Here is a 25,656-nt window from a genome sequence, read left to right as displayed (position 1 = left end):
TGAATTTTTAATGAGAAATTAGCACCTTTTACATTATGGCAGGAAAAAGCTTTCCTTAAAACAGTAAAACAAATCAAATACTGTAATTTAAAGCTTTGATCTGATTATTCAAAATAATGATTACTAATGAGGTAGAAAAGAAGAGCAAGCCTGTTTTTCACAGACTAAGTCACAGTTCCTAAAAGGGAAGGAATAGAAATTAGAAAGATCTTCCTCAAAATGTAAGTGGGTGCAAGCTGTAAAATGAAGTTTCCATCCTGCAGGAAACTGGTATTTCAGAATTGTGCTTCTGTGTGAATCATGAAAAACTAAATATCCTGACTTCATCAGAAAGGAATTTTGCACTGACTCTTTCTTGTAAATTTCATTGAATTACTATTTTTTAAACAAAAAATAAATCCTAAAAACTCTTAATCAGATCCAGCATAGAGCAAAGCCAGTACTAATTGCATGAAAATAAAGAATATGTATCTTGTGGCAGAAAGAGAAAACTGAAAGGCATGCATGTGCATTACATTACTGAGTGCACAAAAATATTTAAATTCCATTTTGAAAGAAAGAAATTAAAAACAATATCAGGATCCTTTATCACTATTCTTTTAACTCTATCGTTAGAAGGTTATATAAACCTTTAGAGAAATATTTAACTTCTAAGTCTCTTTTTCCATCATTTAAAATAATCCCTGATAACAAAGATTAGTTACAGATGTACACTGATGATTTTTTTCTTGTTGTTCTTGCCTCCTTTTGAAGTTAGGACCTATATACTGAAACTATAGATGTATTTCAAAGATATGTATGTCAAGTTATAAAAATATTTTAAAAATGCTGCATCCTTTTCCATGATCCAGTTCCACACAGACACTGCAATAGCAAGCACCTGTCAAAAATTCCTATATTTATAAAATTACTTATTTGCTTGTTCAGTGATATGACCACACCTTGCCAGCTGGCCTTATGTGCTATTAACGTCTCTGAACGGGATGGCAAAGTGGTGTTATGCTTCCAAGCTCTGCCCATAAAGGCAATCTGGGTCAGTCCCGCTATTACAATGAGAAACTTACTGATGGTGTGCTGCAGAGGTGCTCAGCCTCTTCCCCTATGAGGGGCCACACTGACACTAGGGCTGCTGTGTGACACTGGAGGCCCCTGGGAGCCAGGAGGACCTGCCAAACTCAGGGGAAATCCCCCATTCATCACACACTGATTTAAGCAGACCTGGAGCCAGAAACGACATGGCCACCAAAAAGCCCCTACAGAGAAGCCCTTCTTCTGGTGTTCCCCCATGTGCGATGTGTGGCTGGAAGCAGCACACCTCCTTGCTGATGTCCGGCTGCCCCATCAAGAAAGCCCATGTGAAGCTCTTTGGCAGCATGACTTGAGATTACACAACCTCAGAAAAGACAAACGTCAAATGGGATCTCTCCTCCAACATGCTGTGAAGACAAAGACAGCAGGGGAAGTATACTACAACCTCCCCATCCACTCCTTTTACATTGTGGTAGCTTCAAAAGACAGATCTTACACAGCGAAGGAAGACAGCATAGGAATATCTCTGACAGGAGCTTTGTAGAAAGGTGTATCAGCTTCGGCTCACATTTCCATTCGAGCCATCCAAATGGCTCCATTCCCTATTGTTCCTCATCTCCCGAAGGCTGAATCTTCAGTGCTTCACTGCTGCGGGGGGGCTACCCACCCATCACAGAGGTCTTCCAGTCTGTCTGTAGGCATCACTGCAGAGACATACAGTCTTGTCTCACTTTGACAGCTGCTTTCGTAACAGTTAAAGACATCTCTGGCTTGTTTTTGAATTGCAGTGCAATACTAGAGTGATGGACGCAAAGAAATGGCATCAGCTTGGCAAACTCTGCTCAACAGCTGGTTCGCAGGACTTCAGAACAGACTGCAATGTTGTTTTGGAGTGCTTCCCTTTAGCTGCTAAACTGAGGCATGAAAGGAACCGTAAAAGCACTATGACAAATGATAGGAGGAAGAGCTTCTATTAATCAGTGATTGTGCCACTTCAGTGGCCAAAAAAAAAACCAAACCCTTCACAGTTTTGTTTTCAGGCAATTGGAGTAAGACACCTTTCTATTTTTTTCTATCTTTAGAAAAATAAAGATGCTCCTTCCTATACATGGGTGGCCCAAGACTGGAACATCATTTTGTTACAGGAGATGAAGATGTCAACAGCTACAAACTTTTCTGCCTTTGTTTATTATTGTTATTTTTGATCTAAACAGCTTTTATGAATGGAACAAACAGATCCAAAGCTTCTTTGGTATAATGCATGGACACAACTTGTAATTTATCTCCTTATATTTTTTGTATGTGTTCTTGAATTTTTTCTGCAATATGAATGTAAAAGAAATTGTACATATGACATAAGCAGACCTTTCTCTTTGCTCTTTATGCTTGTAATGTTGTTAGTTAGATTTGCATGCTTTGACTTGTTGGGAAGATTCATTGCTGGCAGAGCGATGATGTCTGGACAGTTGGCAGGTCAGAATGTTTATTAATGTGATTGCTTTGTGCAGAAAAGGTTTGGCTCCATGGAAGAGAAGATCCCCTCTGAAACAAACGTGGAGACTAGGAAATTAATTATTAAGGAGGATGTTACAAAAACATACATCAATACTGTTCAATATGTGGTTGGAAGGTAATTGAAAAAAATTATGTAGACTCTGACTTAAAAGGAGAGGGAGTCTCGTGAACACACACTATAATTCCTGACAGCACCGTCTGGCTGCTGAACCTGTCACACTCCAAAGTAGCACTGGAAAAAGGCCAAGCCCACTCTGTAGGGCATGGTTTACACATGATGGAGACTGACAGGGAACTTTGGTTGGTTTTCACTTCTTTCCTATGTTACTTGTACTTCAGCTGTAGGAGGGCATGTTTCACTGAAGCATTTCAATCCTTCTTTCTCTTCAGAAAGTATTTAATATGCTCCTAACTTTATATTCCATTAAACCCTGCACATGGGCATCTTCCAGAGAGGTGCATGAGAGAGCTGATCACTGTATTCATTTTCATGCATTAATTACAGAGTTCCCTACAGCTGCTTAAATTTCACCACCACTCACAATCCCTTTAACCATATTATAGTTGTCGAGTGGGTTGGTTTGGGTTTTTTTTTTTGTTGTTGTTTTTTTTTTTTCTTTAACAAAACTATCTGATATTAAACACATATTTCTTGATTGAAATAAATATTGAAGATTTATGTAATCCAGTCCAGGATACAAATCCAATACTTTATCTCCCGGATAAATGTAGAACTGAACTTATATTAATCTCAAATAAAAATGGAAAGGTGATACTAATTTTGGTTGCATTGTTATTTGGCTGGCTTTTGACCAATTATTTCTTTCTTTCTTTTTTCTTTTAACCTCAAAGCACCAATAAAGATGTCTGAAATCTAATCTAAACTCAAATGGATTTCTGAGAGGCACCCAGGGAATTCTGGCAGTTTTTTCCACCTCCAAGGAACTGAAAACTGAAGATTTTAGCTTATGAAAAAATGTAGTTCCAGAAGACTGAGACATACTTTTTCCCAGGAGCCTCACAGTTGCTTCAATACACTTTAGTACATCCCATCTATACACAAGGTTGCATGTCAACTAACAGAAATCTGATCTTAACTTTCTCCCTGCTGGACACCTCTTTTTGTGGATGAGGTAGAGAGACACAGGGAGGCTACTTTTGCTCTATCATACTGATTTCACATTAGTGGTATAGTAGTATAGAATATTAGTATTTCAAACTCTCTCAAACATAACACATCTTTGCAATCTTCCCAGAAAATCATCTTTCCCCAGTCTTGACTGCCATCTGCTATTGCAACTCGGGACTTGGGAAAGAAATGGATTTTCTGCACAGTCATTCTGTTTTGCATTTCAGCTGGCTTGGGTTTACTATGATTATTTGAAGACATTCTAAATAGCCCTGTGCGAATCTAGGAAATACTTATAGGAAGCATCTTTCTAAGTGTGCAATACATTATGGGCATAAAAAGAGCAGCTAATAGCCAGCAATTTGGCATATTGTTCCGATTTTGTTAACTTTACCACTGTTTTCACAGGATGATGGCTTTGAAAAAATGACCACAGAAAATGGTAGTAATACCCATTACTGGAAATAAAGTCTGGAGGTGTATCTCTTGCTCATTTATCTTTGGCATGTGTAGGATTCAGGGTTTCTTTAGCTGATCAAGCCTGGGCAACAAACATTTATCCATGTGCATGCAGTACCTGCACTCCCATATAATTACTTTCTGTTAATGCTATGAAATTGTTTTCTTTAATTTTTACATAGTCTCCAGACCTGCAGACATTCAAGCACATGAATAACAGACTCCTAACTTCAATCAAATTACAACTGGGAATAAGGTACTTAAGCATGTGCACCATCTGGTTGCAGAATTAAGATCATTCATCTCTTGGGTCTTCTTAGGCAATTATAGTATGAGATACATGTGCATGGACTATAGGATTCATGCAATGTGAGCTTCTTTACCTAAGATGAGCAAAAAAGTTTTTAGAAATCAAAAGGCCATCCAGACAGCTAATCCAGCAGCTCCTGCAGTAAGTACATCAGCTCCAAACAATCACCCTATTCACACACTGCGGCATTTAGACGAGGAAATACTGTGAGTATATAGAGTTCATTAACCAGTTCAAACCAAATGGAAGTGTGGGCCTATGTGTTTCATCAAAATTAAGGATATTCTTTTGAATCACCCTAAAATACATTACATCTGATGTCTGAGAGAGGACAGCATCTTGCAAGACCACTATTCGCCTAGATTTACCCAACTATCTTGAAAAGAAGTTCGTGATTTCTTTGGTGTCTGCAAGTTTCATTAACAAGTATGTAGATGCAAAACAGTGCATGATGTTAACAACCTTAGTGTAATATGTCCCATTTTAACCTAAATTCCTCATGAATTGTCTTATGTATTTTTCTACATCATAGGATGCGTGTATTTCCAGCAATAAAGGTATTTTTCAGTATATTGCTAAAATAGATTAAAAATCTATTTGCTTAACAGATTAAAAACTGTTTAAATTGTATTAACGTTTAACATGTTGTTTATGTTTACATCATAAAGATTGGATATTGAGACTCCTTGGAACAGAGTTTACTTTCCAAGCATTTTTCTGGATTTGATGGGCCTCCTCATGGTGCAAGAGATTTCAAAGGAGGAAGGCTGTAAAGATCTAACATTTTTAATGCGTATGTCTGCAAAGGATAACTTCTGAAACTTTACTTGGGAAAATACGTTATTATTGATACTGACCTGCCTATGAGCAGATCATCCTACTGAACATGTTACTTATTCAGATGCAGATTTATTTCCAAATTCCCAATACCTAATGATTATCTTTTTCTGTTGGAAATGAATGCTAATATCACATAACGGATTTTAAAAAAACCATTGTGAGCTGTATTAAAAGAGTTAATTAACTGAACTTAATACACTAAAATAATGTAAAAAAGAGGAAAGAAAAGAGTTTTCTGAATATTTCTGAAAGTTGTTTTTAGTATATAGTCATTAATGTGTTAAAACATGTACAAAAATGCATTAAAGGATCAGGAATATTTTCCTGCAGGTACTTAGAACTTAATAAATAATAGATGTGATGATTAACTACACGGGCAGTACAGAGCATTACCAAGAAAAAAAATGCGTAAAATCTGGCCTTTGAATGGGTGTGCACCATTGTTTTTAATATATAAAAACACTTGAACATACTCAGTTGTGTGTGAAGAGAAAACAAAAGAAGTAAGTGCGCTTGAATCAGCATTGTATTTTCAAATGAAAAAGATTTAAATATTGCCAAGAGCAGTGACGGCCTCTGGAGTTGGGTGGAAGGGCAGCAGAGCCAGGTGAGCAGAGCACCGTGATGCCGTTCAGTGCTGCTTGAGTAGCCACAGAGGTTTGTGCAGGTCTAGAGAGCTGAAATAAGACCACCACCAGGGCTTCTCCCTGCTCGGCGGTGACCCGCCTCGAGCCTCAGGCTGCCCGTGTTGGGCATGAGGGTCAAAAAGTTCCAGCGGGTCGTACGGGTCGTACATGTCTTCCATTGATCGGCGGAGGAGCTTGTTGGGCCAAGCCTCAACAGGTCGCAATACAAAGTCGACTCGCCCAGCCCGTTTCATCTTGGCAGGAAGGGTGACCCTCTTCATCACCCGGCTGTATCCCGCTGCTTGGGCACTGATTATGTATGTCCCCGGAGGCAGGAGTCGCCAGTAGTCTCCATCAGCAGCTTAGGAAAGGTAAAGGCACAACAAAACTAAGCTTAGCTTTTAGTCTTGCATCCTTTATAGTTACATACTCACATATACGTACATGCACAGATGATAGCACAAGCATTTAGGGGGCAAGTTTTGAAAGAATTTCAGATTTTGATTCCAATTTTGAAAAAAGTTCAGATGCAAACTCTTGAATGACAAAAAGAGACTCCACCTGTGAATGTCTGGCCTTTGGGAGCTAATGGAGTAAAATTTACATGCACAATGTCAGTAACTGCTGTGCCTGTATCACAGGGAAGGGAAGCTTTCCTTCATGCTGCTTTCCCAGGGGTACAAGGAATAACTCCAAAGAAATCAAATTAATTTAAAACTATGTGAAACTGAAGAAAGTGAAAGCAGAATCCAGGCTGCAATATATATATATATATATACATATACACACACACACACACACACATAGCATGTCTAAGGACCTAAGAAATCCCTGCTTTTATTATATTACATTCAATTACTTTGCAGACATTATAGCACATAAGCCTATGGAGTTGGAGCTGCAGCTGGTATAAATTGCCATTAGTGTAAAACGGGTGTAAATTTCCTCCAGCTGAAGGTTTGAGCCTGCAGGCAAAACCAGGGAGTTTTAAAATAGAAAATTTATTCTTCATTTTATATTTCCTTTATTTTGAATGGTAAGTTTCTTGACTCAGTTAATATTGCATTAATGTTATTTTCTCATGGAATTCCTCAGTCTTTTTTAACACCGAAATTAAAAGACATTTTAATCATATGACATTCTTAACACCACCTAACTTAAGAACAAATACTCCTTTTTCCTTCAATGTAAACACATTTTTTATTTAATTCTTAATTCTTTAAGGGTCCATTGCCAATGGAAAGCCATTGTCTGGGAAGAAGCTTGAAAAAGACCCTAATTCATGCCAGAGTCTCCCACCAGCCTCAAGAATCTGCATCATCTCAACTATTGTGTCCCCTCTAATGTTAGTTTTTTTGAAAGCTGGAAAGCATCCACTACATTATAAACCATTCTGGCTTTCCGAATTGATTCAACAACTATCATTAGAGAAAAATGTTACCATTCATGTCTTCTATTTTGCACTCCTATGGCCTACCCTGTTCTCACTGAAATCAATAATAAAATGAGAACATTGATTTCAATGAAAGCCTAAAAGCTCAGAATTTTATGACTGTGAAAATTAACAGTTGCATATGCCTCAATACATGTTTACCAGCTGACGATAGGTATAAAGTGAATATAAGTCAACGTTCTAGTTTTTTGGACTTGATATAACTATTGTCCAGAAATCACATATATTTATGCTTTTCCACATGAACAAAAAATGTCTCCTGCCCTTCAATCACTGCAGTTATTCCTGTTAAAGTCAGTGTGGACCTTTTACTCTAATGTCCACACCTCATGCTCACAGTATTTTAACTCACTTATTCTATCAGAGATCCACACCTCCACATGCTGAGTTACAGCCCCTGAGCAGGGCTATTGCCATATTCCCCCAAACATGAAACAAAAAGGTTAATTTCTGAATCTCATTGAAGACATGTTGGCTTTGATGGACAGCAGAGAGTTTGGAAGTTTTAACAGCAAGGACTGCATCACCCCAGAGACACGACAGATTCCCCAGCCAATTTGATGTGTCTTCTTTCCTGTTATTCTAGAAACAAACCCACAGCTGAGCCTTCAATTCTCTGTTAAGGTGCCATTTCTATCAAATATGTCAAGACCTTTGCAGGTTAAGCTCTCAGTGCCTTCACCCTGCCCCAGGAAACAGCTCAAACTAAAAATATTACCTGTGGTGACATCGTGCTGGATGCCCCTGACTGAAATACGAGCATTTTTTATTGGGTTGCCAAACTTATCAGACACAATTCCTTTTATCCCTCGATGAACCTGGCAAAGAAAAGCAAAGTTAGATGGGAGTCGTTTATTACAGTACCACCTCCTCATCTTCTACAAGGAAACCCCTGTGGAGAGGAAACGACTTTCAAGAGGTTCAACCCATTATAGAGGCTCTCGGAGCTGATGCCCCTTCAGATCACATGCTCTGTTTTGGGAGCTCTAAGGGGGCTGAAGAAAAAGGATAACTGGACAAGTGCTTTTGGGGGCTAGGTATGTGGCTCTGCATTGAGCGTCCCTTCTCTGCACAGATCACTGGCACCTCATGATCTGACCACAGTGTTTAAAGACTGTTTCTGAATGTCTGCCCTAGACCCAGAACCACAAAGAAATGAAAAGTTAAAGCTTTTAAAAACAATCTGATGCTCTATACACAATGAGAAGGCATCAGTGGTGCTATGAGTGAAGTTAATCCAGCATGAAGCAATGGCCCTTTAATCTATTCAAAGTGCAGCACTACAAGATGTGTGAAATAAATCAGAATCAAGCAGAATTATGAGCTTTCAGACAGTACCACTTATCAAACAATACAATGCCATCCTGGCAGTAGAATCAATTAATGCGGGTTGTATAAGGAAACCAGGTCTTTAGTATTATTTGAAACACAGAGTTTTCATTTTCTTTCACCACATCTAAAAGGATCCCAAACTGCTTAGAGATAAAGAACCAAAACTGATCAACTGTCCTGTGATAGACACACTGTTACTAATTTAAAGTAGAGCAGAAGCATAAGGAAAAAATAAGAATAAGAAGGATACTTCTATATTAGTATTATTTAATTTACAATCTTTAACACAATATTTGTTAATTCTCAAATACACTGATGCACATTAATCAATATATAATATTTAATAAAAATCCTATCAGTGAATAGGAATAGGTGAGGGAATTCTTTAGCTACTTGGGACTCATCATTGCTCTGCTGCCTACACTTCACTACATGTCAGAATGTCATGATAGCAGTGGGTATAATATCCTTTTTCCCTTCTCCACAAGCACAGAACCCAGCTGCTTGAGCTGATGAGAAACGTGCTTGGTGACAAACTAAAGAGTGGTGTGAACTCTGTCATACAAGGAGGTGCACAAACTGCTTACTATATTTGATGTTCAATAAAATAGAGCAAAACAAAACAGGAAAAAATCCAAGTATTTAAACATTAAACCTCCTAAGGTTCTTTTTTTGCAACCTTCCAAAATGAAAACATTTTCTATTGGAAACTCTATATGACCTTTTCAAATGAAAAGTAATTCGATTTTGATTTTTCCCCTGAACAGCTATGATCAACTTGAGCTGTTCTTTACTTCACTCCCCCCACGCTTCTTTCTCTTCCTCCCGGTTTTCCCTCCCCATTATTCTTTGTCACAAAAGATGAACAGAAAAAAGAACAAAGCACCAAAACAGTGGAAAAAATATATTTGCTTTTCTGTTGGAATATAGAGATGTTTACAAATAAACATTAAAATATCCAACTTTACAGTAATTCTTAATACAAAGCTGGAAAAAAACGAAAGTCTAGTCTAGTGACAGCAGTTTTTTATTTAAGGTGAGTCTGTGTTGTCACTGCTTTTGTTAAATAGCCGTTCTGTACTGCACTTTTTAGTTTAGGAACAACTCAGTATAAGGACTTGAAAATTGTCCCTTAAGAACTATTATGATGAAGCACTGCAATTTGCTTTTCAGCATGGGCTTGAGGATTTATCATAGGGATAGTGTGGTAAATCTGGTCAGAAGAGTCATCTCAGACCCAAATTTAATTTTACAGTGTAGACATACTCAAAGTAGTATGACCTCATCCAACTTCAATAATAATTTTGCAATTACAACATGATGGGATAAAAATGACAAAATTGAAATTTCTTTAACAATGTTGATTTGTTTTGCTTTAGCAAATATACTATTTTTGGTTTTGCCTCAAGACTGTGCCACATAAGTTTGGGAGACTGTTTTGATACCATGTCTGATGGGGAGAAGAGATCGGTGTTTATGAAAATGAATTCTACTTCTTCGTGTTAAGCCAAGTAGATTTGTACACACACCAAACAGCCTGGTATATATCAGAGTAAGAAAAGTTTGAATTGGTTATGGCAGACTTAATCCTTATCGGGAGTAATTCAGTCATCCTTATCTACAAAGTTGTTTTGCTTACTGTCCTGCATTTACTCAAAAAGCTTTTCCAGCATAGACTTCTACAGTATCTCACACCATAAAAATCTTTACATCTTGAAGACTTCAACTGCAATATATATGGATTTAACCCAGCTCCATTTGGATTCACTAAAACTCATTTTCATCAGACAGCTGTAAAATGAAATGAGTTTGGTGGTCTGTACTGTAGACTTTATTGAATGATAATACTTACCACAAGTAGCAAGAGGTTGCTTAGAAAGACCATAAAAACACTCCTAACAATTTTAAATTACTGCGTACTCTATCAAAATAAGGCATGACAGAAAGCTAATCTACTAATGGCTGAGAGAAAGATGAGCAACTTCTGTTTCTGTGTTCACTTACTTATTGTCAGTGAGGTATTTGTTTTTGCTGAGCTTAAACTTATTATTAAAAATGACTTTTAAATGGCATGTTTTAATGCTCACAGACATACAGTTGTTCCTTTAGAAGATCAGGCTTCATATCTTTTTTAACTACTTTCATCAAGAAATCAAGCTGAAAAGTGTGGAAATGGCATTTCTAGCAAGATACTTAGTACCTCTCCATTTCAGCTGCATCTAAGTCTCCTGAGGCCATGCAGTAGGGTTTGGGCCACAAACATGGAATATAGAAAGGAAAAAGTTGCAAGAAGCTCTCTGGAAAGTAGATCTTGGTGGTTTATTCTTCAAGAGAAAGGTTGATTCATATTTTGCTGACTATGGGGGTTTTCTCTAGCGTTAAATTTTGGACAGTTGATTTATAATGTCGCACAAAGTATTTACAGACAATTCCCTTTTTCACTGTTTTCAAGTCCTTTACAGTCCACAGTCTCCATCATTGCTACAAGACAGGCAAAATATTATCTGTGTGTCCTGCTAGACCAACTGAGACACTGTGGTCCCAAGTGGAGTGTGATGACTGAGTCAGTGCTATCTCGTCAATAACTAACCAGGGAAACCGTAAAGAAGCAAATATTGACAAAGAATGAAGAAGAAAAACTGTAAGCACAAAGGTCTATAAAAGCAGAGCTGTACCATTTCCATGTAATTCAGAAGGGCATCTCTGTTTTCATGCCAGATTGTAAACAGTTCTTCCTCCAAAGGAAACTTTTCGCATCCTACCTCCACGGTAACTTCAAAGCAATTTGTGTGAAGGTAATTAAAATCTGCCATACCTACAGGTTTAAAAAGAAAAAGGAGAGATCACGAAAAAGCCATTTAACCCTTAATGGGAGCTTTGCTGTTGCAGTCAGCTGAATGCAATCCCTGTGGGTGTGGATATACATATTGTAAAGACTGTGCATGGCCAATACATGAAAAGTATTCAACAAATTCACAATTCTACAACTCGTTTCAGCTACAAATTAACTAATGACAATGACACTTTTTTCAGGCAAAAAAGCATAATTTTAAATTATTATTCACCTGACCAAGAAGTAGCAATAGAGAGATAAGGATTGGTTAATCATGGTAATTGGATAATCAGCTGTATCAGAGGTGATTGCCAAGGGTCACCAGCAAAGATATGACCTTTTGCCATTAGTATGTTCAAAACTGTTTCTGTACAAAAGACATTGGATATAATTTTCAGAAGAATGTAAGCTGAAGATATTTAAACCTAATTCTCACTCATGCCCCAAAGCTCTCTAAATGCCTAATTTCAACATAATTATTTGGGGATCCAGCTGAGTCTTATTTGAAAACACAAGGGAAGCACTGCTGAAAATTTTATGAACACTGATATTTCATCCATGCCAGTATTTCAGAAATCCTGAAGAAAACTACAGACTATTCAGCATCATGGGTTTCATTGCATATTGCTTGAGATAAAATGTGCAAGAAGCTGGGTGACTAAAATCCTATTTTTAGAAGTGATCCCAATAGGGGAAATCAAATTAACAACCTAACAACAATGAATGGGATGTTTGTCTCTGTTATAGTTTTTCCTGAAAAAGAGTTTATTTAAACTGCACTTGCATAGTCTGCAGGATGGATTCAAATTCATGCTGCTAAGGAATGAGAGCATAGCATTAACCATTTATTTCGACATTTCAGATTTTAAAACTAGAATGATATTATAGGCAATAACAAATTTGACCCTTGTATAACTTTTTAACTTTTCTCAGGTCATATCAGGGCTGAATACATCCCATGGTATCTGAATATAGATGTTACCAACATACATTTTGCTACTTAAATCCCTTACAAGTTACTTTTTCCAGGGGACTGACCTAAAGCAAACTGAAATGAATAAAATTATTTCTTTCAAACCCTTGTGTCTCATAAAGGTCATATAGAGGTTTTACCTCACTCGATATGATGGTAAAGTGGTTTTACCTCCAGTGAAGCTGTACCACTCAGCACCATTTATAATACCTCCGCGTTTTACAAAATTTCCACCGCAACGAAGTTCAGATCGGTCTGAGATGACTGGATGTGCATCTGCGTAGGCTTTAGCCAGCATTTTAAACATCTGTAACAAAAGCGTTTGAAATAATACATTTGCTTTTACAAACTGTAAACTCTGTCATTGCTGCTAGTAACTATTGCTGTTGTGAGCCCGGACAATGAGCCACCCTGCGACCTCGAGGCTGATGGAGGGAGTGAGCCTCTGTGCAAGCATATACTGCCAGGAAGTTTTCACATATCTGCTTCTCCAAGGTCCTTCTCTGCAATACAATACATTTAGCCAGATATAACACTAAATACCAGTGGATTTTGTGATACTTGGCTTCAACCTATTGTCTGGGGCAGGAGTAGAGGGCTTGTTTGGTTGTACTTCAAGTCCCAGGTTTTAAAGTTGAAATTAGCTCTCCCTGTTATGTTTTAGCTCTTGCTATTTTTACCCTTTCAAAAATACCTACACCAGCCTCAGCCCAACCAGATCTTTGCATTCGCCACTGCTGTTAAAAATGGACAGCGTCAATTTGCTTTGTACTTCTCACTCACACAGGACAACCTGCCAGTTTGATCTCAATGACAGTTGCTTCTTTGCGGGGCAGAAACCATTCCTAAAAAGCGAAGGATAAGATATGGTGATGGAGGATGTCACCACTGATTTCCTAAGAGTGCTGAGACCGATGAAGAGCAGAGGAGTCACCACCCAGAACAGAAAAGTGACAGGTACATGTAGTGAAGACAGAAGAGACAGCAGTGATCTGCAGAAACCATTTCTTTGAATCAGGTTCCTGCCATTTTTGTCCAATGGTTGTTCCAAATTTCTACAGAAATCCCCCCTCTTATTTTTGCTTATTTGAACCTCTTCTACAAAAGCTATAATTTCAGATTTCAACATTGAAATGACAGCAATTATCAGATGCTGTTAGATCCTACTATTCAGCATCATGGGTTTCATTGCATATTGCTTAAGATAAAATGTGCAAGAAGCTGGGTGGCTAAAATCCTATTTTTAGAAGTGATCCTAAAACTTTATCCTTGATGTTGTCATCAAGGATAAAGACCAAAATGACCAAGCACACAATTTTGATCTAATATTTACGAATGTTTCTAATAATCACAAAGCTGAGACAATTATGGGATCGGGTAGGTGACCAAGGAAAGGTGGAAAGAGACTGATATGTAAATGTAAAGACAATTTTCCAAAACACTTCTCATGACCAGGCACTAAAAATCCTGACCTAATACAAAATGCTTTTGCATCTCCCTTGAGGTTCTATGTGTCTAAATATTCCTCAGCCCAGACGATTACATCTCCTTCAAAGTTTGCTGGAAAGAAATGGATGTTAATTAAATATGTTAAGAAGAAGTTTTACTGACACTAGTTTGGGGCCAGGCCCGATATCTTTAATTTCTACAGGAATTTGGGTTTCAGTTCTGAACCTTCTGTGGAAGATATTTGCTAAAAGTTTAGAAGGTGCCTATGTGACTTAGGAGTATGTTCCTCACCTTTCCCAAAGACATCTGCAGATATTTTATTTCCAGTGAACAAGTCTTTCTTCTCTTGTTTCACACCAAGAGGCATGAGGCTTTTGCCTGGCCACTGGTACAAGTGAATGAAGATGGGTGGTAGTAAGAAGACAAAGTGAGAAATCCAAAATCAAGTGAACTTGATTTTAAAAATAAAGTTAAGCTTTTTTTTAAAAAAGTTAAAATGTGCTTGGATAGCAATACATTTATTATCATTTAGTAGCTAAGGTACGACTAGTCATGGACCTCAAAAAAATTTAGACATTTAGGTGTAATACAGTAGAACAAAAAGCGAAAAAACACAGGGGAATCCTTGTGACTTTGGAAGCATGATGCTTCATTTCATAAAACGGGATTAGTGCTGTTACCGTGGCCAGCGCTTTTACCCCGCTGACTGTCACAGGTTGGGATTTTCAGGGGGAGGGAAAGGAGTGTTTCACCAAAGGGAGTGAACTTGACTTGGTGTGCATCTTTCTGCTCCTGTGAGCACTGGCATCAATGCAGCTCCTTGTGTAACACAAAGCAACAAGAGCCTGCTAAAACCATCCATCTCCACAAAAGCCAAAAAATGGGAAAATTCTGGGTTAGGTGGGCTGAACCAGATGCAAGAATGTGAGTGTAAGGACATGGTCCAACTTTGAGACTCCTTGGTCCCAGCAGGTACCAGCCCAGGCTGCGATACAGGTTAAAGCAGCTTGAAATCCGCAGTGTCTTGGATCCTTGTGCTACCACCTGTGCACCATGAGGGACACAGGGAGGTGGCAGCACCCAGATGCATTTTCAAACAGGGCAACCTGGTCTGAATGTACTTTGCAGAATTTGACTTTTTAATTTCTGGCTGTTATCTGCACTGCAGCATTTCACCCTGGGCTGCAGTCAAGGGTGCAAACTTGCCTCGTTTCCCCTTGCATGGCAAATTCGACAGGTCAGCGGTCAGAACAAGGGTTATGGCTAGTGTATGGCAGCTAAACCAAGCTGCTATATTTCAGGATTCAGGTTCCCCGGCAGCAGCAGCTGTCAATGCCATTACTTAAATGCAGGTCACTTCACAAGTACAGGTTTTATAACTTTCTGGGCAAAATTTAAAGTGATACAGGTAGTGTGAAGTTCCTGTGCTGACTCATTTGAAAAATTGCTTTTAATTGAGGACATCCCCAGCCCTTCCCTGGGGGGAACTCAAACTTCCCAGTTTGTAGCTACCTTCCCAGGCTTTGCAGCCACAGACTATGCAGCAGCCACCTGTGTCTTACACTGTTGCAAACCAGGGATGACATTAGGGCTTGCCCAGCTGCGCACTGCATTGGGATGGAGCATTTTGTATGTGTGACTGCATCATTTCACTCAAAACTCACATGCTGTCCCTGTCTGGAGATGATGGAAGGACTGCTGTCCTTCCATCCTGCAGGTGAACTGCTTGATAAGGCACATATGGCCATATTCCTCCACCATCTACGCGTAAATCAGGACACCCCTAGCCCAGGTGATGGGATATAAGTGCACAGGTTTATGATTTCCCCTAGTCCTCACCAAGAGCTTCTGCAGCTTTCGTTACCACCCACCAGACATTTCTTACATGGGCTTTTTACTCTGCAGTGCCTAGTCTATTTTACTGCCAAATCATTTTCACACACGCATAGTCAGCAGGTATTGTACAGCTCAGATAAAATGGATTGATATAGAAAATGTTTAATAGTCATAAATATTTAAATATTTAATAGGTGCTGGTGAGAAATGTCACTTTAGAAGAAGTTAGCCCAGAGATATGCTCAAAGATAACAGATGCTTCAAGTCAAAGATCAACTTCTGACTGTTTTCAACTGCTGTTCGTTATATAATGAACCACTTTTTCTTAAGAGATCAGCGACGTTTTTAACATACACTAGAAGGCTGAAAAGCTAGCTGTTCTCCTAGTGGGCATGTCAGCAATGAATACTAGATTGAGGAAACCAAAGGGAAATAGGAAAGATGGCAAAAAATTTCACAGAAGATTTACAGTGAGTCCCAAATGGGAACTTTCCAGGGACAGAAACCAGGGAAAAAACATTCCTGTTCATCTGACCTGGAATAAATGTTACAAGGCTGCCACCATACGGCAGCCAGCCTTTTCTTTTTTTTTCCCCCTACAGATTTCAACAGAAAATAACACTGGTCAGGCTTGTTCCTTTTCTTTTGGAAATCAGTGGTAAAAATATCATAGCCTTCACCCTTTAAATAGTAAAAGCCTGGCTTTTCCTAACCTGTGCTTTGTCAAATCTTGTTTGGCCTCACAAAATATGGGTAAATCTTTACAGATCGAGCTGATAGTGTGTAAATGATCCTATATTTTAAAGCACATTAAATGAATGTATAAATCATATTATATATATGTATATATACATACATTATATGTATAAACATGTTATTTATTACATATTTAATACATACATGCATACATAGACACACATGTATACAATCTAAATAAATCAAAGTTTGTTACTTGTTAAAAGTTTCCATAGTTCCACACGTGGAAACCATACTGATATGCTCACCCTGCAAAACCAACATTACCTTCTCATCAGGTGTGGGGGAGAACATTTTTTCTTCCATAGGATGCCTTGAATAGTCATAAGGATAGGTCACAACCAGCTCACCCCCATGGAGGCTGGCAGAGAGCACAAACGGGATAGACCTCAACCACTTCATGACTGCTTTTGTCTCGGGGGCCACCTGAAATCCAGGAGATAAAAAATCTGTGAGTAGTCATGCAGCTCCAAAGGGATTTGGTCCTGGGCAGGATGAGGCCCAGCAGAGAAGGGAGTGTGTCAGACAGGAGAGCCATGAGGCTCTTAGGCTCTTCCATCCCAAAGGTTAATGGGGGAAGAGTGTCAGTTTTCTCCAGGGAACAGATGAGACACACTGTTCACTGTGGAAAAACTGAAAAAAAAAGTGAAACTTTTGACAGAAGAATAACTTTTTACTACAGTGACATGTTCAGCAATTCAAAGTGATGATGGCAGCATTTTAGACTTGAAAAATCGTGGTGTTGTACCACTACTTGCAAACCAAACTCCTTATCTAATTTAGTTTCTGAATCAGCAGGATTGACTTTGGATGGATAGACTGGAATATGGGGATTGATTTGTAATTCTCAGCACTTGTTGGAAATACATTTTCTCATTTGCTATCCTTTGGTTCAGGTTCATCTGCAAATAAATGAAAACTAATGCATATAAAGCAAAGCAATGACTGCAGTTTGCCTGCAGTGAACTGCTGCAGATAGGTCACAAAATTTGTCTTTCTGACAGTCCATGCTCAGTAACAACTGCCAAGGGGGTGGGCACAGGACTCCCAAAGATGCTCAGGGACCCATCTCCCCGCGACAGGCAGGAGGCTCCTCCATCCCCTTTTTCTGAGGAGTAATTTCACGGAGCTGCTCCAGTGTTGGTTAATTCTTAGGGGTAACAGTGTCATCTGGTGGCCGGTCCCTGCAAGCCCAGCCACACGCCAGTGCCCTTGAGGGGGTGAGGTTCCTTTCCTTGCAGCTTGTGAAGTTACCAGGAGAGAAGTGGGTGAGGGCAGAGGCTGCTAATCCGGACTCTGCTTTGCACAAGTGCAGATATGCAGGTTTAAAAAAAAATGAGCAAGATCTGTTGTGACAGACTTAGTCCAGCACCTACACAGGGCTGCTAACATTGCATATCACCCTTTGCTTTGATTCCATCAGTCATCAGAAAATCATCTAGCCAGGATCCCAGAGTGGCTAATGACTAGTAACAGTGAACCAAGTCAACAATGTGCAGGGAAAAAAAAATACAAAACAAACAAACGAACCAAACAAAACAACTAAAGACCTATACATTAGGGTTGTAATAATAGTATTTCCTGTTTTCTTTGCATCAGTCCCTATTCTGCTATTGGTAAATCACAGTTTCGAGGATGCAGTGGGTAGCACAAACTTAGGTGGGGAGCAGAGAAAAACGCTGTGAAGCAAAGGCACACCATGGATGTATTACAGCTCCCAGCAATGAGGTAGAAAGCAAAGCATCTCAGGAAAAGCCATGTCTAAACATGGTTTTACCTGTAATAATTTAAGAAGATATCACCCTGCCCATTCCTGACCTAGGCAGAAGGCTACCTCCCTTCAGATGCCATATTTATTAACTGAGTCCTCCTGGTTTTCAGGTTTCCTTAAAATGTCATTCTGTAGTTGTTGAGCTGAACTAGTGCCTCCAGCCACTGCAGCTGTGCTATTTGAAAAGGCTGTGCCTTGTACTTGGGAAGAAATAGGAACATGAGGATTCCCACTGCTGTAAGGTGAATCATTAAAGCAGTAGCTTGTGGTTAGCATATGGACACAAGTCAGATTCTGCCACTTGTCCTCAGGAGAAACAGGCCAGGTCCAGTTTATCTGTCAACCTAGTGGTAGCCTCTGAATCTCTGTGTTGCAACCCTTTCAACCTCAGTATTATACAGAGGCCACTTAAACAGAAGATGAGATGTAACAGGTAAAGTCTGACCAACTCAGGAACACAGAATGCACTTTGCACACCAGAAACCTAACCAAGGTTTTTTGTATAATTGGGAAGATTACACACAGAGTTTCCAGGAACGGCATGACCCGAGAAACATTTTTAAAAAGGCAGATAAAGGGCATTCCAAAAGGAAAGGACAAATGCTCTGCACTTTTTGCAGCCTCACACACCCACTCACACAACACAGAGGTGGAAGAAGAAAACAGCTCACCAGGTTTCGTGACAAGGAACCTGGTAGTGTCCAAAGAACACTACCTGCAGTGGTCAGAGTATTTGCTTTTCTGGTCTTTGTACAGTGCCCTGGGATTGTATGATAATGACCTTTATCCCAAGGGAATTTGGGACTGAAGCAGCCACTCTCAGCTGAATACTGAAAGTGCTTTTTTCCTCCTTTGAGCCCATCTCTTCTGAAGAGCAGAAGCCCCCAGGTGGCTTGTAAGGGCCTGTGAGTGGCACTGCCTGCCCCACAGGACTCTGTTTGGGGGTTCATGGGGTGGCTGAGGAGCTGGCAACAAGCCTGCATCCTCCAAGCGCTGCAGCACCAGCACTGTCCAGGAGGATGCTCCCCCAAACTCTCAGCAGCTCCCTGCCCTGCCTGCAGCTGCCCCAGCTCCCACTGCCCAGCCAGAGAGGGCATGCCTGACACCAGAATCAGCCCTGCTTTCAAACAGGAGTCTTGGGCCTCGATTAGAAGATTTTTAAATTGCTTCTGCAATTCAGTGGGCAAGGGTGAAATGCACAGTTTTACGCAGAGAGCTCCTAAATTCGGTCCCTCCCCCTGATTAGCCAACTTGCTCACTAGATACCTGCACAACCCGCAAGACACCGCTGTGTCACAGAGTCAACATCTTATTGAAGTGAATGTTGTGGAAAATCAGGAGTTTCAATGTCACTATTTTTATCCTAATAGCACTTCAGTGACATCATGTACAGTGATTAAGGCTTTGAAATGTGCACATCCTGGTTCAGCTCCACTGGATGATATCAGATGCTATCTGTGTCACTCTGGCCTTTGACTATTCATAGACTTTTCCTTTAATGTGGGTTTTGTGGGTTTTGATTTTTTTTTTTCACCAGGTCTCCTGCTTTTTAGTCAGAGGAGATCAATTTTAAACTATCAATCTCACAAGAACAATTTGGGGCACAACTAGAAAACAGCTAAATTATTTCTGCATAAGTACAGGGAATGGCCACTACCCCTGAATCTAATTTCTGTCAATTATACTGCAATTAGTCACTGTCTCCATGGCTTTGAAAGATTTCTTTTTTCCCTTTTAAAAGAAATCAGACTCATTTTGCTAAAGACTATGCCAGCCTCCACTGGCACAACTTCCAAATTCTGTTTGAATCAAGCCAATTTAACTGACTTCATTTCAGATGAAGCCTGAAGTCTCTCAGTCTGAGCCCTCAGACCGCTTATTACAATAACTCATAATAGCGGGGAACAAAACACGCTGTACAGCAAGGGTTACGGGGAGGCAGGAGCTCTCCTGAGTTTATGGGGTTGGCTGGGAGCTCACTTTCCATTTTCTGATCTTTATACAATGCCCTGCAATACTCAGATAATTACTTTAATAAGGCAGGTAATAAACACTATTAAGTAAATGAAAGCTGAGAGGCTGGTGTTGAAACATCCAATTTAATGTTTTTGCATGCACAAAGCCAGCTATTGTAAGAGCCACAGGTTCATCTGCCTGACAAAATTGAAGCTCATTATGGGAGAGCTGATTTGGCTGTCCTGTGATAGCACCGTTGCAGGAGAGGGACTGGAGGCTGTGAGACCCCTTCCTGCCAGGTTTCTGAACCATATTTGTTCTGCAAAGCACATAGATTTGGAGGTGCTTTGGGTGTTGTTTAGGTCAGGACCCACTTTGGGGTTGGGAGAACATCTAGAGGTTCCCTGAGACTTGGTACTGTGAGGAATGAATCATTGGAGCATCACCTTATTTCAATTTCTTCTTCAAAACCAAGAAAAGGTTTGCAGGAGAAGGGGTGTATTTATAACCCCGTGTCCGCACCCACCGAGGCAGAGCTCAGACAGAGTGTGGTTGTGTGCCAAGGCCTCCTGGTCCCTTGTCTGTGGTGGCAGACACCCCGGGGTGACCAGCACGCTGCATCTGGGGCAGAGCTGGCTGCAGCAGTGGGGGTAACGGTGGGAGAAATGTTAGGCTGTCTCCAGAGGTAGATGATATGCACATTATCCTGAGAAAGTGAGATGCTTTTATCCAGATTTCACTGCTGTGAAATGGGGTACCAAAACACTGGGGCAGCACCACAGATGCTTTTGTGATTTAGACCCAGCCTCATATGAGATCACCTGCAGCAGAGTAGAAAACTGAAGTATGGTCTCTCAAATCTTCTGCTAATACACCAGCTGCTGAAACAACCCTGTTCCCCACCCATCTGAGTCTTTATGGTAGTAATAAAAATTGAATTAGAATAAAATGAGTTTAAAAGCAGAAGAAATTTGGCTTCCTGTGTTTCTTCTTTTAAGGCGAACTAAGTTCCCATGGGAGTTGCTAGTGTTGGGGCCTGCTGGGCTGCCAGCAACACTGGTAGGACTGAGCTTTGCATTCCTGGACATCACATAGCACGAAGCTTAGTGATGATGAGCACGAGGCCCTGCAGTGCTGCCTCCATCCTGCTCCCCAGGCCTGGAGGCAGCAGCAACTCTCCCTTCCAGCACCACTGCAGCCTGACAGGCTGTTTCCATTGCTTCAGCTGGTTATGGTCATTTTTAACCATGCTTTTTGTGGAAAGCTGATGCCACACAACTTCACATGAAGCCTTTGTATGTTTTCCAAGGCAGAAACCACTATTGCATCAAACCTGCACAGAGCTTAGTGCAATGAGAGCCAAGTCCATAAAGTCTTTAACATGCTACCACAGATTAAATCATTAATGATGAATCATTATACACTCGTGACCCCCTCCTAACAGTGATTATTCTTAATCTAAAATAGAAAAAATCTAAATTATCCACAAATTTTCCCAATGATTTGTGAAATCTGCTTCTTTGGCCAGACCTACACCATAACTTTTCATGCCAGTTCTGATCCTGTCCGGTTTAGTCCTACTTATAAAATCTGATTAGCAGAGAATAACTTCAGACCAAGCAATCTCACTTTCTTAATTGTTGAGTTTCTCTGTAGTATATGTGATTTATAAAATCTGTAATTCATACCTTACCCCACCAGTAGGATTGTGGAATGGGGATGTGGTCAAGGCGGGCCCCACGAATCCCAGCTCTTCTGTAAGCCTCAGACGTCAAATCAGGGAAATTTCTGTTCAGGTCCAAGTTCTGAGCTGTCTGTCGTCCAATGACCCATCCGTTGTAACCAGCTCCCTAATTGGTAACATAGAAGCCAACCTCAGAATAACTTCCTGTCCCAAAATATCATTTTGTGGAAATTGTTTAAAATACTATTTTAATCAAGGGGAAATGTTAAAAGAAGTAAACTGAAAATGTCTATACTGTTAAAAAACAACACATTAATCATTTTTTGTCCCCATGAACACTAACACACTAACTAGCATGCAGGAAGCATTTCGCTCACCAGTGATGTGACTCATGAGAGGAACACAGCAGTTTCTTACTCAGCACAGAGCAGCATGCAGAGTGGGTTAGAGGAGGAGAAAAAGAAAATATAGCTGATGCTCCAAGACAAGAACATAAAAACCCCAGACTCATAAAACAGACAGAGCTCACCACATGAGCAGTGCAGAAAAAGAAAGGTCCTATTTTCATGCTAATGGTGCTGGGGACAAAAGTGAGGTGAAAAGAAGATTGTCGGGTAACATATAATAGAAGTTTTGCTTTCACAAGTCTCTGTCAGACACCAGCTGATCTCTGAAAACTGCCATCCATTATGAAAGCATAATAGTACAGAAAATGTTCACATTTTATTATACCTGCTCTTCTACAAGAAGCAGAATATCTATTCCATGATATTAAACTACATTTCCTTATAAAATAATTTAACAGTTATTAAAGTGAGTAAGTGGGCATTTTGTTCTAGAACTGGTAGCAGAGAGTGCTAAATGTGTGAAAAAGTAACACAGTCATTCCCACGTCATCGCATGCAGAGAGCAAAAATGACAAACATGGCTCTGATTTCCTCTTAGCTCTGTTCACATCGCCTTTGGAAAACAACCTACCACCAAACCAGGCTGGGATCCTGGCTGCTGATTACTAACACTCCCTCCCATACGTGACACACCCCGCCTGGTTTGTCCTTTCCCATGGGGAATTTTAGAAACATGAAGCACTGAACATTTCCTTATAAAAAATCTTTTACCTCTTCTGCAGCCAGTTCGTACCCATCAGGGTTGAGTGAAGGTAGGAGATGAATTCTGGTGTTATTAATCAAGGTCTGGATGCGAGGATTCCCGAGAAGATACTCCGAACACAGATACTGTGCGAGGTATATTAGCAGTTCTTTCCCCACAACTTCATTTCCATGCATATTGCCAATATACTTAAATTCTGGCTTGACTGTGAAATATGAAATAATGAGATGCTTTAATTTGATTATACCTGGATGGCTTCCAAATGCAGAGTAACCCAAATAGCTTACTGATGAGTCAGAAAGTTGTATTTACACTAATTTAATGCATACATTTCTGTAAATAGCACACCAGTTCCAGGTGAATTTCCCTCCATTACAAATCAGTTCAGTGACAATTTAAATAATGTAAAACTAAGTAAGTCCATACTTTCAGGATCCCAAACCATAAGAGGCAACTGTTGCTCTAAGCTTTTGCTGGACTCATCATTAATTGTGAACAAAGAATGCTGCAGAAAAAATGTCAAGCCATGGCTGGGAAGGAACAAAATACACCCCTGGCACTTTCACTTAACTTGGGCAGCTTCAGTGCCTTATATTGTCACAGATCCTAGAAACGACCTGCAGATGTGTAATATATTACCCCTGTATTTGGAAAAGAAATTAGGTCATGCATAAAAAGTGGCTTTTAGGCTAAATAGCCTTGGAACAAGACTATTAGAAACATATAACTTCACAATTCCCTGCAGTTCTTCTCCCATTTCCATCCTTCCTTAGAGACTAATGAAAAGTAGAAAATAGATGCACTTTGGAGACACCCTTTCCTGTCTACCCCTTCATCTTTGTCTTTGACCCTGGCCAGCCTCAAGCACCAGACACTAGAGGAGGGCTGGCACAGAGATATTATGCCAGCTTGCTCGGGCTGGCAAAATCTCCAGCTCTAGAGCTATTTCCACCCTCTTTTATGATGTCCTGAGCAGCATGAAGCAACAGATTTAGAAGGTAATGGTAAGTAACATGTTAAACTACCATCTTTTGTCATGCCATATCACAGTTTTAATTTAAGAGTCCAATTCACAGGTTTTGTGTTTTCCTGGCAAATGGAGCATCAGCTTAAAAAGACACCTGCAACTTCTTTTCTTTGCACAAGAGAGGAGGATGACAGGCCAGGAAATAGTAATGTAGATCTTTGCTCTGTTAGAAGACGTCTACTGGGATCCTGATCAAGTTTAAAGGCACCTCAAAATACCTCTACACCATGCAAGGCAGCGTGGCCAAGAATAAACAAAGCTAACACCACTCTTCACTGTCTTCTCTGCCTCCCCTGCAGCACAGCACACAGAGGACCCAGTAGCTTGACCTGAGATGATAATCTCAATAAAGTATTAAGTCAGATGTAGTTCAGTTCTACTACACTGCTGAGGCTGCTTTGATGCTGGAGCTAGTCTGATAAGAAGCAACCTGAGGCTCTTGGTATGCAGCAATGGCCACAGCAGTCCACCAGCTTTAGCCAGGTACTACATTTGAGCCAGGAGCTGGTAACTGGAAAATAATACCTAGTACTCCCCAAGAAAATGATCTGCATTTTGAGGAATTTAGAACATTTAAAAATCTGGCCCTTGCTGTCTCAGTGATGAATATACAAAACAGAGAACAGCACTGCTCTCCTTTTCAGAAAAGTTGCGAAGACACATATCCTAAAGGTGTTCAGGCACCATGATAATATAAATTCCTGGTATCATTCACCTGTTACACTGACAGGTATTGCACTGACCTGAATCTCCATTCAGGAGGATTGCTTTCTGTGCCGCATTGCCCTTTTTTGCTGTCAATGTCCTTCTGTATCTGAGGCCTTCTCACAAGTCGTACATATTTTAGGACGTGAAGGACTATGTTTAGACTAGGCACAGGTGTTACTTTTGTAGGAAGCGTCTAGGGTTTGATGGTACAGTGATAAATAAAAGGAGACTGAGGAAGTGGTAGATGATGGAGAGGGCAGGTCAGTAACAGAAAACTATCCAAACTTCTTTGTACGTTGGGCACAAATAAATAATAGCCATATCACTGCAACCAAGTACATGGTCATACATCTAGGAACAAGGACTGTCGACCATGGTCATAAACTGAGGTTATAAAGTTAGGAAATTGCAACCAGACTGTAATTGCTACAGTGAATCATCAGCTATCATTGTAATTCAGGAAGACAAAGGAGGAGAAATGTTTTTGAATCAATGGTTTTTACAGTTTAAGTGATATCCCGTTAAAAGGACCTGTTTTCACTCACATAATCTGGAGTTCCCTCAAGCAACCTGATCAACACTGATATAACTCACGCAGTTCATGGTGTCCAGGCTTGGTTGAAAACTCAATCACAAAAAGATCCTTCCCTTCAAAACTGCGACCTATGCTGTAAGTTGTTGCAATATGGGAGCATTTAGAAGCAGTCTTCTTCAACGTGCTCACCATTTGGGAATATGAATGGTGTTTGAACTGAATAAAGGTTGCTGGCAAGTCTGAAGGCAAATCTTCCTCAACATCTACTTCTCCTGCAAAGAAAAATTGTAACACAGTGCTGAAAATGATGGCACTCAGAGGATTG

General features: G+C 40.0%; 1 protein-coding gene across 1 annotated transcript in view; it reads right to left on the bottom strand.

The window, feature by feature from the left end:
- Positions 1–5,913: 5,913 nt before the first annotated feature.
- CPZ (carboxypeptidase Z) overlaps positions 5,914–25,656 on the bottom strand; it is a gene marked incomplete at both ends in the record, with an annotated part of 35,454 nt that continues 15,711 nt past the window's right edge. Inside the window, 8 exons of the mRNA XM_082315084.1 lie at positions 5,914–6,269; positions 8,080–8,179; positions 11,369–11,508; positions 12,671–12,806; positions 16,808–16,966; positions 21,956–22,117; positions 23,070–23,266; positions 25,391–25,603. Of these exons, the coding sequence (XP_082171210.1) occupies positions 5,914–6,269; positions 8,080–8,179; positions 11,369–11,508; positions 12,671–12,806; positions 16,808–16,966; positions 21,956–22,117; positions 23,070–23,266; positions 25,391–25,603 (1,463 nt within the window). The remainder of the gene's footprint in view (positions 6,270–8,079; positions 8,180–11,368; positions 11,509–12,670; positions 12,807–16,807; positions 16,967–21,955; positions 22,118–23,069; positions 23,267–25,390; positions 25,604–25,656) is intronic.

The sequence above is a fragment of the Platalea leucorodia genome (assembly GCF_965183815.1).
Source record: "Platalea leucorodia genome assembly, chromosome: 6".
Classification (NCBI taxonomy): Eukaryota; Metazoa; Chordata; class Aves; order Pelecaniformes; family Threskiornithidae; genus Platalea; species Platalea leucorodia.
The sequence above is the reverse complement of the archived record's forward strand: the minus strand, read 5'-3'. Positions and strand labels throughout refer to the sequence as shown.